The 16223-nt window shown below is 53.7% G+C and overlaps 1 protein-coding gene across 3 annotated transcripts; it reads right to left on the bottom strand.

The window, feature by feature from the left end:
* Nucleotides 1–225: 225 nt before the first annotated feature.
* On the bottom strand, nt 226–9690 carry TLCD3B (TLC domain containing 3B). 3 transcript variants are annotated; one of them, XM_044232765.1, is made up of 7 exons: nt 9581–9690; nt 9359–9417; nt 8591–8717; nt 4122–4205; nt 1294–1528; nt 762–857; nt 226–573 (listed from the first exon to the last, which is right to left on the bottom strand). In XM_044232765.1, the coding sequence occupies exons 1-7, from the start codon at nt 9688–9690 to the stop codon at nt 286–288; spliced, it is 999 nt and encodes a 332-aa protein (XP_044088700.1). In that variant the 3' UTR covers nt 226–285. The 3 variants fall into 3 exon arrangements, with proteins under 3 accessions (XP_044088700.1, XP_044088702.1, XP_044088701.1); XM_044232767.1 differs by lacking the exons at nt 9359–9417; nt 9581–9690 and having other exon boundaries at nt 235–573; nt 8591–8795; XM_044232766.1 differs by lacking the exons at nt 8591–8717; nt 9359–9417; nt 9581–9690 and adding an exon at nt 5106–5781 and having other exon boundaries at nt 235–573.
* Nucleotides 9691–16223: the final 6533 nt, after the last annotated feature.

Genomic DNA, 16223 nt, shown 5'->3' with positions numbered 1-16223 from the left:
AGGGCCCCAGGTTTGGTGATAGGAGAAGGGGTGTGCAGGAAGGGTTAGCTACCTTCGGCTCAGGCACTGCTGGGAGATGAGGCTCCCCTCCCTGCCTGTCACTGGTCCCCGCCCCTCGGCCCCTGAGGGGAGATGTCCTACCCCTTTGCTGTCCTCCTGTCAGTCCCGGGGCTGTCAGGGCAAGAGGCTCCTGGCTCCCACCCTCTGCCCGGCAGCCCCAAAGCCCCGGCCCCAAGGTGGGGGGTGGGATGGGGCAGGGGAGCGCCCCACCCCCGGGCCCCACCCTCAGTCCTGGGTCTGACAAGGAGAGGGCGGTCGGGAGCCCCGGGGCCGGAAGAGGCGGCAGGCCCCGCGGCAGATGAGGAAGAACCAGTAGAGCTGGGGGGCCAGGAGCAGCGCGGCGCCCAGGTTGATGTGGGCCGGGATGGCGAGGGGCACGGCGAGCAGCGGCAGGCCGGCGTGCCGCCCGTAGGCCCAGTACAGGTAGGGGAAGAGCAGCACCCGGCAGCACAGGAAGCTGATCAGCATCAGGGCCCCGTTCACCTTGTGCAGCACAGTGTGCTGTTGCTTGTACTGCGGTGGGCGGGCAGGTGGGCGGGGCGGTCAGGGGCGGGCGGGGCCCCGGCTCCGCCCCCCTCCTCGGACCCCGCCTCCCCTGCCCCTAGCCTGCCGCCCCTCCCAGACCTGGTTCCTTGAAGAACCCCTGGAGCCCCCTGAAAGTGCCCTCCGCTGAGGCTCTCACACCCGCAGGCCCCTCTCACCTGGATGAGGATCTTGCCAAGGCAGACGAAGGGGGTGCTGACCTCAGCCATCAGCAAGCAGCCTAGAAAGAAATCTCCCTTGCCCTGACGCCACACCTGCGGAGAAGAGGGAGGAACTGGCCTGGCCTCGCCCTGGACTCCCTCCCTTCTTTTCTCTGGGGCCACTTTTGGAGATGCTCAACTCGGACCGTCTGAACACCTGTGTTCACCCTATTCACGGGAAGTCCCGTATCCCACCAACCATCCTGCGGGTGTGTGTGTGGGGGGGACTCTATAGCTTCTGTTACAGACAAGGGAACCAAGGCCAAGAGGCCTGCAACAACAGCTCCCAGGCCCCACGGCTGGGCATATCCAGCCCGGGGCCAGGGGATTCCAGACCCTCTCCGTGCTTGGGGCTAGCCTGGTGCTCAGGAAACCCTCTCCGTCCTGGGACTGCCCTGCCGCTGGGGGACCTGGCCACAGGGTTCCCCGGGCTCCTATAGCACTGGTGTGAGCAGGACAGGGAGCCCTGGCTCTCAGCACCCCGACTCACCACCGACAGCGGGAAGCACACAAGCACCATGACGGCGTGGTGGAGAACCATGAGGAACTCCTTGTGCAGGTAGCCGCGCGCCACGGCCCAGGTACTGCCCGGGGCTCTGGGCCCCCCTTCATCCCCTCCGTGCCCCTTGACCTGGTGCTTGTGCCAGTGGCAGAGGAACATGGCATAGATGTCGTAGATGAAATAGGGCACGGCGAATTGCGTGTAGGCAGAGGAAAGCCAGTGTCTGTTGGGCAGAGAGAGGGGAGGGGAGATCAGAGAGGAAAGGAGACGGACAGAGCAGTGACCAGGTGCCTGGGTCAGCCCTGGCCGTGCCACCGGAGTCAGATCACAAGTGATATTCACACTTGTGGAAGTGTGAGTGGACTCTTGAGATCCGTGGTGGAACCCAAGGGTAGACGGCTAGAAACTGGCCCAAGGTCAGATGGTCACAACGCCGGTAGGTCAGAGTGCTGAGAATCAAATCCAGACTGTCTGACCTCAGAACCCACCCCTTTTTCATATTCATTCATTCATTCACTCATTCATATTTTCTCTCTCTGCAATATGGGGAGAGGGGAGGTAGGGAGAAGTCACCAAAGGACAGCCATAGACCACAGGGCAGTGACAGAATGAGAAAGCAAGTTCAGGCAAGATCTGAGAGACAGGTGGGGTTAGGACAAATGACAGCAGAAGAGGCAAAAGCAATGGAGACGGATCATACTGGCAACATCCATCGACACGCAGGCACTGTTCTAATATCCAAAACCTTTTACATGCCTAAACTTATTCACTCCCCACAGAAGCCCTATACTGAGTGGGGTTGGTTACCACCCCCATTTTACAGATGAGGAAACTGAGAGACTAGGTGACTTGGCCAAGGAATAACCAACCATGGGAAGTCTAGCTCCACTGTCCCTAGAAGATTCGAGACAGGTATCACAGAGAAGCCTCACTGGGGACTTGGTGGTACAGTCAATGCTGCCTGTTCTGCCTGAATACGGCCCAACCTCTTGTTGTTGGTGGTGGTGGTTTTTGTTTTTGTTTTTTCAGGTACAGCCAAGCATTAAGAAGAAAATGCTGAGCAAAAGGAGCCAAGAAGAGAGAAAGTTCTGTGTACTTTGAGAGGAAACAAAAATGAAAAGTGCACGAATATGCAACATTGCATTTTTCTTCTTGACTCAGCACATTGAGCACTTTCTCTTAAACCTTATAGCCGCATGGCGGGTCTGAGGTCAGGGAACCGGCCCAGCTAGGTGGAGGGATGAAAGCAAAGTCAGCTGGAGTGACGCAGAGAAGGAGCTGAGACCACATAGGAGGAGCTGCCCAAGGGAGAAGAGGAATGAGGGTCTGGGGGGAGGCCAGCGAAGGATCGGGTGAGAGGGAGACAGAATGCAAACCCTGGGAAGACCAGCCAGCAAGGGGACAGGTATCCCACTCCAGGAGAGATGATTTGGGGCAAAGAGAATCTGGGACCCATGCTAGAGTATGAAGAAAGGAAGAAGGGAAAGGGAGCAGCAGCCCAGGTTAGACACGCAGGGCAGGAAAGCAGGGAGAGCCCTGGTGGAAAGGGGTTCGACTGGCCCAGGGGGAGTTGGGAGCAGGAGTGGCTGGGAGAGCTAGCCCCAGGGGCCAGTGTGGCTTGCGGGGGGGCGGGGAGGAGCAGTCCTGGTTTAACCTGAAGAGTTAAACCCGTCCCCCCCACTCTCAGCAGCTAGGTGTTCAGGAGTAGGAACAGCTGTTGTCCCTGGATTAACCCTGATCTTCCCCACCCACCTGAGGATTACAGGGGAAGGGACAAGAACAGACCCGGGGAGGGGGGTAGGAAATATGAGTGGAAAGGTGACCTCTGTGTGAGAAGGCTCCTCTTGGGTCCGGGGGTGGAGGAGAAGGGCAGAGGGGAAGAGGAAGCTAAGTGCCCCAATGGAATCTGAAGAAAGAGTTAAGTGCCCACTGTGCAAGGGGCAAACTGCTTTGGGCTCACGAAGCTCAGCGCCTCCTCAGGGCAGCCCTTCCAGGAAGGGATTGTGCCTCACTCCACAGAGAAGGGAACTCATCTGTAGAGAAAGAGGGGCGCCGCCAGGTCAGGGTCCTCCAGACTGTGCTCCTACCGCCCAACAGTCACCAGAGAAGGGGGTCAGGACCGGAAGTTAAGCGCGGGGTGTCTGTCTTCAGCAGCCTGCGGGGCAATCCTGCAGCAGCCCAGGGGTCACCTGGAGCTGGCCCGTCAGCACCATGGACAGGGCCCCTCTCCTTCCTCCTCCCGCCCCAGCTCTCAGGCCTGGACTTTTTTGGCAAGCACCGGGCACTGCGGCAGAGTCAGCGCCAAATGTTGGCCTCTTCACCCTTCCCCTCCCCCCCACACCCCCCCACGGCCCAACCGTTAGTGGCCTTGTCTCTGTCATCTCGCTCCTCTGTCTCCCTCTTGTGCACGGAGCTGGGACTGGACACCTGGGTTCTGGGAGGGGGGCAGAGGGGTGAGCCTGGCATGGGAGGGAGGCACCCCCGTTGGGGTGCTGGTTAGAAAAGGGGTCCGAGGGAGGTAAGCGGGGAGGAAAGGGCACACAGCACTACGATGAGGGTCCAGGAAGCCTAGGAAACGCTCTGACAACCCTTTCTGGTCCCCTCTCCTCTTCCCCCTGGCTCTGACCTTTAAGGACAGGACATGGATAAATTTATCCCTGGGTGTTGAGTTGCAGCTAATGCAGTTAACTTGCTCAGTCCCAAGTGAAGGGCTTGGGGACCACTGAAGAGGTCCCCTAGAAGACCTGGGGTCCTCGGGAGTTACACGCACACACGGGCTGCGGAGACCTGGGCAAAGTTGGTCTCGTGGCACTTACTGGTCATCAATGACATGCTTGCAGGAGGTGGAGACGATGTAGCCAGCGGTGGAGGCCATGACCGCTTGGACAGAGGACACTAGCCTGGGGAGAAAGAGGGAGCAGAGGTAGAGGAAGGAGAGGCAGCCCTTGGTTTCTCTTGTCTTTACTCTCCAGTTCCTGTGCCTCGGGCCAATGTCTGCCCATCTCTGCCCGAGGCCGGCTTGCCCGGGCTCGCCCCCCACCTCCGGCTCCGGGACCTGTCCTGCTGCTGCTACTCAGTACACCGCACTCCCCACTGCTGTCTTCCTTCCCTTGGTCATCGGTGTTCCCGTGGACACCGAGTGGTGGTCCTCCCAGGAAGATACCAGGGAGGTCATCTTGAGAGGAGACAGTGCTGTTAACAAGGTGTTTCCTTGGGAGGGTCAGGGCAGGGACAGCACTGGATGGCAAGGAGGTAACCCAGGCCTGTTCTCGCAGCACTAGGCCGTCCAGTCACCATGTCACTCTTTGGTGACCCCAAATTCCCCCAGCCAATTTCCCGCTCGCTCTTGGACTGTCCCCATGCTCCCCTCCCCAAGTCTGGCCCTCACTCCAGCTTGTACAGAGTTCTGCTGTTCACTCCTCTGTCCCTTGTCCCCCCAGACATGTGCCCTGACTAATACACAGCTCTCTGCCCCTTGCCTTATTCCGTAATATCTTAATAGGAATGTTTTAGTCACATGCTGGTCCTGTTTTGGAGGGTGGGAGGGTGAATGGGGGAGAGGAAAGAAAAGCAGTCTGGATAGGAGTAGACCAGATGGCTGGGCTTGAACCAGGTCTCCTGGGACAGTGAGTAAGGCAGTGAGGGGGGCAGGAAGCTTGGAGGTAAATCCCACCAACCACTTCAGGAACCACCCCCCCCCATCCCTAATAGGCCAAGGGTGCAGGGAAGGACTGGGGTACCTTCCACCCCTATAATGCCTGAGAAGGGCAGAGGAGCCGAGGGGAAGGGATGCAGTTTACCTGGCTGAGACAATGACCGCATCAGCCTCCTCCCAGCGCAGCTGGGGCAGCCGCTGGAGCGTGTTCTTGGAGAGGAGGAAGAGTCCGGGGAATACCACCCCCCCAGCCACCATCGGGGTCAGCATGGTGGCTCAGGCCACGGGCAGGGAGGCTGGTGGCCGCGAGGGGACAGGGAGGCCAAGCTGAAGGGAGTTAGAGGTGGGGAAGGGACACCAAGCCAGGGAGGGAGGAAGAAAAAGAAAAAGGGGCACAAAGAGGACAGGGCGGGGACGGGATGGGGCAGGCGAGTCAGACCAGTGGAAGGGAGAAAGGGAGTTAAATGAGACTGGGGAAATGGGGAGAGACTGGGTAGAGGGAGGGTCCGGGAAAGGGAGCGGGAGGAAGCTGGCCGGAGGGCTGGCAGCGAGGCAGGAGGAAAGGACTTGGTAAGAGGACAGACAGGGAGAGGGTACCGGAGGGGGAGGAAGATGCGGGTGGGGGAGGGGAGGGAGAGAGGAGGCAGGTGGGGGGGGGCTTACGTGCAGAGGCTGGGAGGACCCGAGAAGGCGGGGTGGGACTGTGGTGCCAGCCCTGGGAGGGAGGGGGAGAGGGAGGGAGGCAGGAAGGAGGGAGGGAGACGGGAGGAGCAGCCGGGCAGTGGTCAGCGGTCAGCAGTGCTCTCCTGCCTCTCTCCGCCGCCACGGTCCCCGCCGCCCGGCCCGGAGGCTGCACGGGGCATTATAGAGAGTTCCTGCCCAGCCCCCTGCCCCCTCGGTGGGGAGGGGGAGGGGGAGGGGGAGCCACCGGCTTGGGGAGGGCGGGGGAGGGGTGGGGAATGATGGCACCGACCAGACACCAAGAAACCGGACCTGCAGCAGCGTCTCCCCATGCAGCTCTGAGCCACAGCGGCGGCTGCGACAGAGACGGGGGGGAGCAGAGAAAGAGGGAGGGGGAGGCCCTTAAAGAGACAGCAGCTGCGGCACAGGGGGCTGCTGGGGACATGGGCCAAGGGAGGGTTGGTTCTCCTGTTGGGGAGGAAGGTGCCCCTGGGGTCCCTGGCCAGCTGGGAGGGGGCTTGGAGCCCCCAGATGGGGACTGGACCCTGTTTCCCACCAGCACATTTCAAATGCCTGCCATTTCTTCCTCTGCCAGTGCCTCCCAATGCTTGCCCCTCAGTGGTACGCTGGGGTCCCCAGTTCAGGGGCGTCACTCCAGCAGAGAGAAAAAGGGTTCCTTGGAGGAGGGAGTGAGACAAAGTGGCGCAGCTTGCTCTCTCTGAAGGATGAGTTTAAGGACTGGATGAGAATAAAAACACCTCAACACAGCCTCCTTCAGGTTCAGAGATCCCCCACATCCTTTACTCCAATGGGAAGGGGGGAAAGTGGAAGGTATGGGTGACGTGCCCCTAGGTCCCATCTTGGCTGCAAGCCTGTCTCGTGATCTTGTCTAACATTTGCAAAGCACCTGTCTGGCTTTAACAGGTCAAGGAGTAGTCCTGAAGCCTTCGGTGGCCCTCCCCAAGGCCACATAGTTAGGAGAGGCAGGAGCCCTCCCATGCTGGGTATCTGAGTCGCTGCGGGGTTTGAAGAAGGTGAGGAAAACTTGCCTCTCTGAAAACCCACCTGGAATGGGAGGATGTTCCTGCCCTTGTCCCTCAGGCTGCCTGGCCTTTCCTGGCCTCCCCTAAGCACTGGTCACATTCTTTTCCTTCAGGTTTATTATCTTCCAGTCTCCCCTTCCTGGGGGAGAAGGGGCTACAAAGAATAGTAGTTTCCCTGTGGGAAAGGACCCCAGGGATTTGCTGATTCAAACTTCTCATTCAACCGTGAGGAAACTGAGGCACAGTGACTTAGCCAAGGTCATGCTGCATGTCCCTCCAAGGCCCTGCTGGAACCCCATTGGGGCTCTGAGCTGCTTCTTTGAATTTGGCCTTCCTGTCGTGAACCCCACTGTCCTTCGGACTTCTGCATGATGTGGGGCCTGTACCCAAAACGCACTTTGGTTTCCAGGCCTATCCTATGGTGCACTTCAGTAAACAACCCTGGGGGGCGCCTGGGTGGCTCAGTAGGTTAAACCCTCTGTCTGCAGCTCAGGTCATGATCTCAGGGTCCTGGGATGGAGCCCCGCATCCGGTTCTCTGCTCAGCAGGGAGCCTGCTTCCCTCTATCTCTGCCTGCCTCTCTGCCTACTTGTGATCTTTGTCAAATAAATAAAATCCTTAAATTTTTTTAAAGAAAAACCACCACACAATTTGTCTTTGCCTGTCCAAAGACCTTTCCCTTTGCTCCCCAAAAGAGGTGCAAAAGGCTGGATTTGCAATTTTGTGCTGCCCTCTAGTGGCATGCAGAGGGAACAGACCCTGAGAGGTCTCTAGCCTTTGGCGGAAGGAGTTAGGGACAACTTAGGGATAATAGTGGCCCTAGCTTCTTGACCTCAGGGCTTCCCCTAAGGGGGAGGAAAAGGACCCAACTTCTTCTTCTTCTTCTTTTTAAGATTTTATTTATTTCACAGACAGAGATCACAAGTAGGCAGAGGGAGAGGGGGAAGCAGGCTCCCTGCCAGCAGAGAGCCCGATGCAGGGCTCCATCCCAGGACTCTGGGATCATGACCCGAGCCAAAGGCAGAGGTCTTAACCCACTGAGACATCCAGGCGCTCCAGGACCCAACTTCTTAAGTGTTTACTACACTTAAGTGCTGGGCAAGAGGCAAGGTGGTTTATGTTCATTCTTAATCTTCCCAGATGATAAGACCTATTTTATAGACAAGAAACAGGCTCAGAGATTTAAGGGAGGGGAAAAAAAAGATTAAAAAAAAAAACTTGCCCAAGACAACACAGCTATGAGAACTGGCAAGATTGGATAGCTCCAAAGCCAAAGAACAAAGTTGAGTTTGAGGGGAGGAGGGATGATTGCAGGCCTCCTTATCTACTTGACTCAGGACCACAAACCTGGTGAACCATGGCTTCTTTGGATGACATGAATTACAGCAGACAGAGACTCTTTCCTGTCTTCCAGGAATCCACCTAGACACCCACATGAACTCTGCCTTCTGCCTGCTCCCTCTCCCACCGGTTTCCATGATAGCTCATGTATATATTAAGCTATGGCGAACAGGTCAAAAATTGGCTGTGGAACGGCCCAATCCAGCCCACAAACATGCTTTGTTTAGCCGTATGGTGTTGCCAGGATAGTAATTTCTTAAATTCTAACTTATCTGTCAGTGTTTGAAAATTAGGAGATCTCACATCAAAGCTCAACTTCTTTTAAGAAAGAATCTGGTCAGACAACATGGAGCCCCCCCATTCTAGTTCCGTCACGTCTGGATGGAGTCGACCAGCTGCTGCCCCATGGATGGGCTAAGCATGGAGTCCTCAAGCTCACCAGGCATCCCCACACAGCCTACAGCCTTGTTCAGGCTTCTGCTCTCACCACTAACTCTTCCTGAAAGCAGGAGCCCAGCTCCAACCAGCCCCAGCCCAGGAAGGACGCCCCACCCTGCTCTCTTACTTGGACGCCACCGAAACAGCCTCTGCTCTCTCCATCCGCAGGCTGGAGCGGCTCTGCAGGCCCCAGCAGAGGACAGTGAAGCTCAGTGGGAAGAAAATGCAGCCCAGGACAAAGAACAGGGCCATGTCTGTCTGGGGTAGAGAAGGTGAGAAAAGATGAGCATGAGAACACACAGTGTCCCTCAGACCCCAAGACTCCCTTCACCCTGATTACTCAACGCCCCATGGGATCCATCCATCTGTAAGCCATCAGGCGTTGCTCTCCCCTAATCTCTTTGGGATCTTTTTTTTATTATTATTTTAAAGATTTTATTTATTTATTTGAGAGGGAGAGGGAAAGCATGACCAGGTAAGGGGGGAAGCAGAAGGAGAGGGAGAAGCAGACTCTCCAGTGAGCCGGAAGCCCAAGGTAGGGCTCAATCCCAAGATCCCAGGACTAGGAAATCATCAACTCAAGGCAGATGGTTAACTGACTGAGCCATCCATGTGCTCCTCTTCGGGACCTTTATTTCACTTTAAATATCCCTCATCCAGGACAGACATACTGATTTTTTTTTTTTAATCAAGCAATTACGACAATTTCATTTTATCCCTGTAATCCTTGGTGCTGGTCTACACTTCCCAATCCATCTCACACCTTAAAATTTCTTCTCTTCATCCTTCAACCCTAAAGATGTGTGCCTGCTCCTTCTTGGGAACTCCACCCTACCCCATCCTCTGCCCTCCCCCAAGCTCCTCCCTTCACCTCTCCCTTTTCCTGGGTTCTCACCTCGAGGGGCAAGGTGGAGGCTACAGAGGGAGGCTGGTGATTCTCCCCAGCACCCAAAACTCAGAAAAAGGAAAGAGAGTGTTCAAATTATAAAGATACTTGAAATTTAAAAATAATGCTTCTTAAAAAAGAAAAACCAAGGCATTATCCCATTAACAAAGGGAAGGGAAAAAAAAAACAACAATAAGAAACAACACAACCCCTGAAAACATACATATTTACATATGTGTTATTTTTGCCTGGAAGAGCCTCCCCTCCCATCCACTGCAGGGAGGGGAGGGGTGCAGAAGGCCCAGGGGTGATGCAGGGAGTTGGGGCCCGCCATCCTGCATCTCTCAGGCAGCTTCGAGGGGACCTTCTTTCAGGACACAAGGAGGGTGTCAAACTGCAAGGGCACGAGGCTGAGGCAGCTGGGCGGAGGCAGTTGAAGAGGGCGGGAACACCTCGCTCCCATTGGTGGGCGGGTGGACGGTTTAGAACAGGCTCTCCCCCCATTGGCCCACCTCTTGAAACATGCGCCCTATCAGATGCTTCCTGGCAGAGCGGCCTCCTCTGGCGGGGGGTGGGCTGTGCGGGGCTTTCGAACACAGAACTGACCAATTAGAATTCGTCGCTGGCTTGATGGACAGCTCCGTTTCAGGCACAGCTGAAAAAGGAGTCAGGAAAAGGGGGGCGGGGGAATACGAGCACCCTAGGACTCGTGGCTTTAAAAGGCGGTACAGTAGAGGATAATAGTTAAGATGGCAATTTCTAGGGTGGGACCATCTGGGCTTCAAAATCAGACTGCGGATAATAAAAGAAACTGACTGTAGGCCTCCCTTTGGATGAAGTTCAAAACGGGCAGAAAATCTTTGGTGGAAAATCAGACTAGCACTTAACTTGGTGGGGAGCTACTGACTGAGGGGAGACCCCTGCGAGCCTTCTGAAGTGTTGGGAATGCCCTTATTTTGATCAGGAGTGTACACATAGGTAAACGTGCCCAAGGCGTACCCTTAAAATGTGTGCATTTTATTTAAATGAAGCTGGAATTAATTTTTAAAACGCTAAACAAATTTAGGCTCTTCCATTCCCTGAATGATGGTGGCCCAATCTCTGTGGACCTCAATTCTTCATCTGTGAAGCTGGTATAAAATGAAGCCAGGTCATTAAATGATACTTACAGAACATTTACTATGGGCCGGACACTGATCTGAGTGCTTACAAATAACTCATTTCCCCATTAGCAGAGGAACAGCTTTGCGGGTTGTGTATTATTATGCCTATTTTAAAGAGATGGGAAAACAGAGGCACAGAGAGGTTTGGTACCTTGTCCAAGGTTACACAGGAAGAGAACGAGGATTTTTAAAATCCTATTTTTTTAAAGATTTTATTTATTTATTTGACAGAGAGAGAGATCACAAGTAGGCAGAGAGAGAGAGGAGGGAGCAGGCTCCCCGCTGAGCAGAGAGCCCGATGTGGGACTCGATCCCAGGACCCGGAGATCATGACCTGAGCCAAAGGCAGTGGCTTAAACCACTGAGCCACCCAGGCACCCTAAAATCCTATTTTCTGACTGCATTGGTCTCTATAAATTTCTTTAACTCTTATTAAGATGCTTTTTTAAAAAAAGATTTTATTTATTTATTTGACAAACAGAGATCACAAGTAGGCAGAGAGGCAGGCAGAGAGAGAGGCGGAAGCAGGCTCCCTGCTGAGCAGAAAGCCCCATGAGGGGCTCAATCCCAGGACCCTGGGATCATGACCCAAGCCAAAGGCAGAGGCTTTAACCCACTGAGCCACCGAGGTGCCCCTGTTTTTGTTTTTTGTTTTTAAGATTTTATTTTTTTATTTGGGAGAGAAAGAGAGCACAAGTAGGAGGGAGGGGCAGACAGAAGGGAGCAGAGAGAGATGGAGAAGCAGACTCCCTACTGAGCAGGGAGCCTGACCCCAGAACCCTGCCACAAGATAAGATTGTTCAAGATGAAGCCTTTAGTGGCCTAATGAAACATTCTCCCAACCATCTTCTCTTCATCATCTGATGAGGACCCCTTGCCCTGACTGCATAACCCATCGTGGGTAACAACTCAAGTTGGAAACATTTGGTTTAGAGTAGTGTTTCTCCACCTTTTTTCTGCCATTATTCTCCCCTAAGCAGCCTTTTTGAGACATTTTGTTTCCTAATCACCACTCATCATGAAATTTTGATAACACAGATAAACGCATATCTGTGCTTAGTATACTAAAAAGAGGTTTTTTTAGTTTGCTTTGTGGGTTTGGGGTTTTTTTTTTTTTTTTTTTTTTTTGCCACTGAGAACCTATTTGTGTCCCCATGGGGGCGATATTAGCCCTGTGAAGGTCCATTAGAGCCACCATACCCACTCAGGTTCTTAGCCAGAACACCCGAACACACCATCTCAACATCCAATGAAACACTGTTGGTCCCATTTCACAGACACACGCAGCGAGACGTTGCATTAATTATCAAGGACTGAAATGGCTGGTAAATGCATTAGGAATCCAGAGACCTATGGAGATCCTAGCTCAGCCACTTAATTGTCTTCTTCAAAACTGCGCTTTCTCACACGGAACATGGTGGGATTGGTCCAACGAGGTCTTCTCTAAACCTCAGGGTTTGGTTTGTCCGTTTGTTTTAGCCCTATTTGACCGGATAATAGCAAATATCTGTACAGTGCACACTAGCCCTATACATAAACTAGCTAATGGGGTCGTCACAATAACCTAAGGAGGAGATACTAAAGATTATATAACCTAAATAACCTAATAACCTAAACATTATTACTTTCCGTTTACAGAGAGAAAATCGAGGCACAGAGAGGTTGCGTGATTTGCTCAAGGTCACACAGTAGTTAAGTGGCATAGCTAGGATTTGAACCTCGTAGTCTGATTGGCAGAGTACCCACTCCTAACCACACACTTGAAAAGGAAACTCTTTATCACTACCGAAAATAGAATACCAGTATCACTTGCGTAAATAGAAGGTAACAAAAAAATTAATACAATGAAAAAAAAAAAAAAGTGTTCTAACCTTCTAGCTAGATACTTTCACCTGCTAGGAATTCTGAGCTGGAAGCCTGCACTCTGTTTTGTTCAAGACAAGACAGGGCAAGATAAGCACCGATAGAGAGGTGTTAAAGGGCTTCTGGCCGCAAAATGAGACATGCTCCTGGAATAATCAGAAGTGTTGAAGAGGAATTGGAAGAGGATAGCTTGCGCGCGCACACGCACGCGCACGCTGTCCTGCAGATGGGTGCAGAGTGTAAAATAAACCCCAGATCAGACGCGTTCCACGCACCGTGATCCCTTGTCAGGACGTTCTAGGGGTGCCTGAACTCCTAGGAGGAGGAGGGGAGGCCGAGTCCGTTCTGGGGAGCGGAGGCGGGGGGGGGGGCGCGGGGAGCAGCCCTTGGGACCGCGCCCAAGGAGAGGCGCCGTGTGGATGGCCGTCCCCCAGGTGCCCGTCCAGGGACTCTGGCTGTTTTCCGCCCCAGCCTGGCTCCCCAGAAGAGTCTCCCACCCGCACGCACGCCGTCCTAATACACCTGTCACACAATTCACGGCCAGGGGCGGGGGCGGGGGAGGTAGAGTTTACCGGTTCCTGCTACTCCAGGCTCCTATGTCCAAATGCTGTCTTGGGCATCCTCTCCGCCTGGGTGCTCGGAGCCTTGGCCCTAGGAGGCGGGCGTGCAGGTGCGGTATCACCGAAGGCCGTGAATAAGTAAACAATAAGCAGCCAGAAGTGGCCTGTTTCCCACATGATACCCAGGGAAGGGTCCAATTCCCCCTACCCGAGCTCTGGGGAGAGTCGCACCCAGTGTGCCAGAGCATTTATTATTTAGTACTTTTATTGTACCTGTCGCAGGTTAGGCACTGTTCTAAGTGAGTCCAGTCCCCCCCTTTATCTGTGCAGTAGAAAAAGCAGAGGGGCCCCATAGGTGAGTGGAATGAGAAAAAGAAGAGTCTGGCCAGGCCCTTTTGTCTCCCATAGACTGGCTGTGTGATCTTGGTCAAGTGTCAGAACCTCTCTGAGACTCAGTTGTATACACACCAAGTTCCGCTGCCTGGGCTCAAATTGTAGCTTTGCATGAGGAGAACTCATGCAAGTGATTTATTGCTTCTTAAAATAAGGATAGGGACAGGAGCAGTCTCCTTTCTCCCTCGGGCTGCTAGGATGAGTCAATGAGATGTGTGTAAAGCACAGTTCCTATGTGGGGGCCCTTGTAAATCTAGGATATGCATTCCGAGTTGTTCTGGTTCTTTTTTTTTTTTTTATGAGCCTGTGTTCTATGCTGGGGACTCCACATACCTTTCCTCCGATCATCACGAGCCCTACTTTACAGATGAGGGAGATTCAGGCTCGTGAGGTCAGCTGATTGCCCAGGGTCACACAGATACACAGTGGCACAATTAGAATCCATTGCCTGTCCTAAAATTCTTTTTCAACTGGGTCAGGATTCTTTTCCATCCATAAAATGGGAGAAATGAGGGGCACCTGGGTGGTTCTGTCTGTTAAGTGTCTGCCTTCGGCTCTGGTCATGATCTCAGGGTTCTGGGATGGAGCCCCGCATCGGGCTCTCTGCTCAGTGGGGAGTCTGCTTCTCCCTCTCCCTCTGCCTCTCCCCTACCCCCTGCTCCTGCTCTCTCTCTCTCAAATAAATAAATAAAACCTTTTAAAAATTAAAATAAAATTAAAGTAAGATGGAAATAATGGTTCATGCCACTCGGGTCTGCTGTTAGGATTAAATAAGATAAAGTCTGGGGAAGGGCTTGATTGATGCTTACTCTAGCTCTGGTCACCCTAACTTCTTATTCCCTGAGAGTGACTACCTGAGCACAGGCCTTTCATTTTCCTAAAAGGATACTGATAACCTCCTCTTAGTCTCTGGGAGGCAATATCGTCTGATGTCCACAGGATGGGTAGAAAGTAAGTCTAAGATCAAAAAATCGGGGCAGCCGGGTTCCGTTTCCATGCCTGCGGGCAGGCCTGGCTGGGTGTCTCTCACCTCCTGGGTGTTCGGTGGGTCTCAGATCTCCCGCGCACCCCATAAGGACGGAGAGTCCCTCATCTTTTTCTCTCCTTCCTGGGGGCTGTGCAAAACGCCACAGGGTCCTATCTGACATCTCCAGCTTTAACCGGAGGGAGAGGGAGACCTTGTGGTTGTGCAGCCGTCATGAAGTCAGTTTCTCCCTGCCTCCAGCAAATGGTGTGATGTGGGCAGAAGTGGCCTTGGCAAAGTGGGTGTGTACGTCACCCGTCCTATTGGTTTGTTTCGCCCAGAGGAGGCCCGGTGTGCTGTCCACCGTCCTACATAATGTATGAGCCGTGGTAGGAACAGAGTACCATCAGCAGTGAGTCTGACCACTGCAGGCCGTGGACGTGTCCAGAGGCCTTGCCAAGGCTGACGTCTCTCTGTTGGCAGGAACAGCACAGAGGGAGGGAGTCTGTGTCACCTGAGGCCTTTCCTGGGGCTGGGGTGGGAACTGGCCTGTCTTGGGCCTCAGGATTCTGCAAAGAATACAGGGCAGACAAGAAGACGTCCCCAAGAAGGCAATCTGACTCTAGAGGCAACAGTGGTGACACGGGACAGCTAGCCTCCGGTCTCCTGGTCGGAAGCTCACTCTGAGAGGGCTGGGGGGTGGCGGAGCAATGGTGGGTGGGACTCTGTGGCTGAAGGTGAGAAGGGAGACTTGGTACAAACTCTGGCAATTTCTGGGGTTGCCTCGTGGTGCCGGAAATCCCCAGGGAGAGCAGCAGAGACGAGGTACAAATGGGGGGAGGCCATGGACAAAGGTGGGTATATGGTGTTACTGCTGATGTGGAAAACAAAGGAGGAAGAAAATTTTTTTAATTTCCTACAGCCTGTAGACAAGTCCTTGAAACAGGCAGAGTGACATTCCTCTCGGGACTCAACTGTCTCAAGGGCAAAAGGCAATCCTAGCCCACCCCCCACCTCTTGGGATCCTGTAAGCCTACTTCAACATTCAAAAATTCTTTGGAAAACTTCCTTTATCTCTGAGTCCCCCAAGATGCATGTTGGCAATCATCCTCCAAGCATATCGCCCATGGATATACATCTGAAGGGTCTCATACCTAAGATTTTATTAGACGGAATAAATGACCTTTTCCCAACAGCAGCTGGCTCCCTTGCTTCAAAATTCCTTAGAGACTTAAGCTATCCCAGACCCCCTCCCAACTTGAAAGTATACAATGGGCCACTCCTCATGACCCCAGGGCAGTTCTTTCTGCCCACAGATCCTGCCCAGTGCTTGAATAAAATCACTTTTTTGCACTAAAGATGCCTCAAGAATTCTTTCTTGGCCGTAGGCTTGGAACCCTAACTTTTTTTCCTACATCACTGTTTTCAGGGGACATGCCCGGATGCAGGGCATGTGGATGAAGCCTGAGTCCTCTGTGTGCTTACGTGAGCATACAGAGTGCAATCATGTATGTGTAGATCCCAAAAGGGCAGGAATGCAAGTCTGGAGTCCAGGTGGCTTGAGAGCCAGGGGAGGACTAGGGCATCTCGGTAATAACCCTTTCTTGGTGGATGGCATCGGATCTGATTCATTCATGGAATCAGTTGAGTACTTGCTGGAGGCCCCCAAGATCCTACCAACTGCCAGGGCTTGGGATACGGGAATGAATCAGATCCAGGCGCCTGCCATCTAACCGTCTAACGGGGAGCCAGGCACCAAAGGGGAGAATTCAAAAACCTTGTCATCAGGGCTGGAATAAGCTTGTATATTAATCAGGTGCCCAAAGCAGCCACTTCCACCTGTGGTTGGCAGGAGGCAGGAAGACCTCCCTGAGGCAAAATCCCACAGAGGCTTGAAGGTTGAGGGAGTTCCTCAGGGGAAAACCGGGGAA

The sequence above is a fragment of the Neovison vison genome, chromosome 14 (assembly GCF_020171115.1).
Source record: "Neovison vison isolate M4711 chromosome 14, ASM_NN_V1, whole genome shotgun sequence".
NCBI classification, from domain to species: domain Eukaryota; kingdom Metazoa; phylum Chordata; class Mammalia; order Carnivora; family Mustelidae; genus Neogale; species Neogale vison.
Note: the sequence above shows the minus strand (reverse complement) of the source record. Positions and strands in the feature narration are given on the sequence as shown.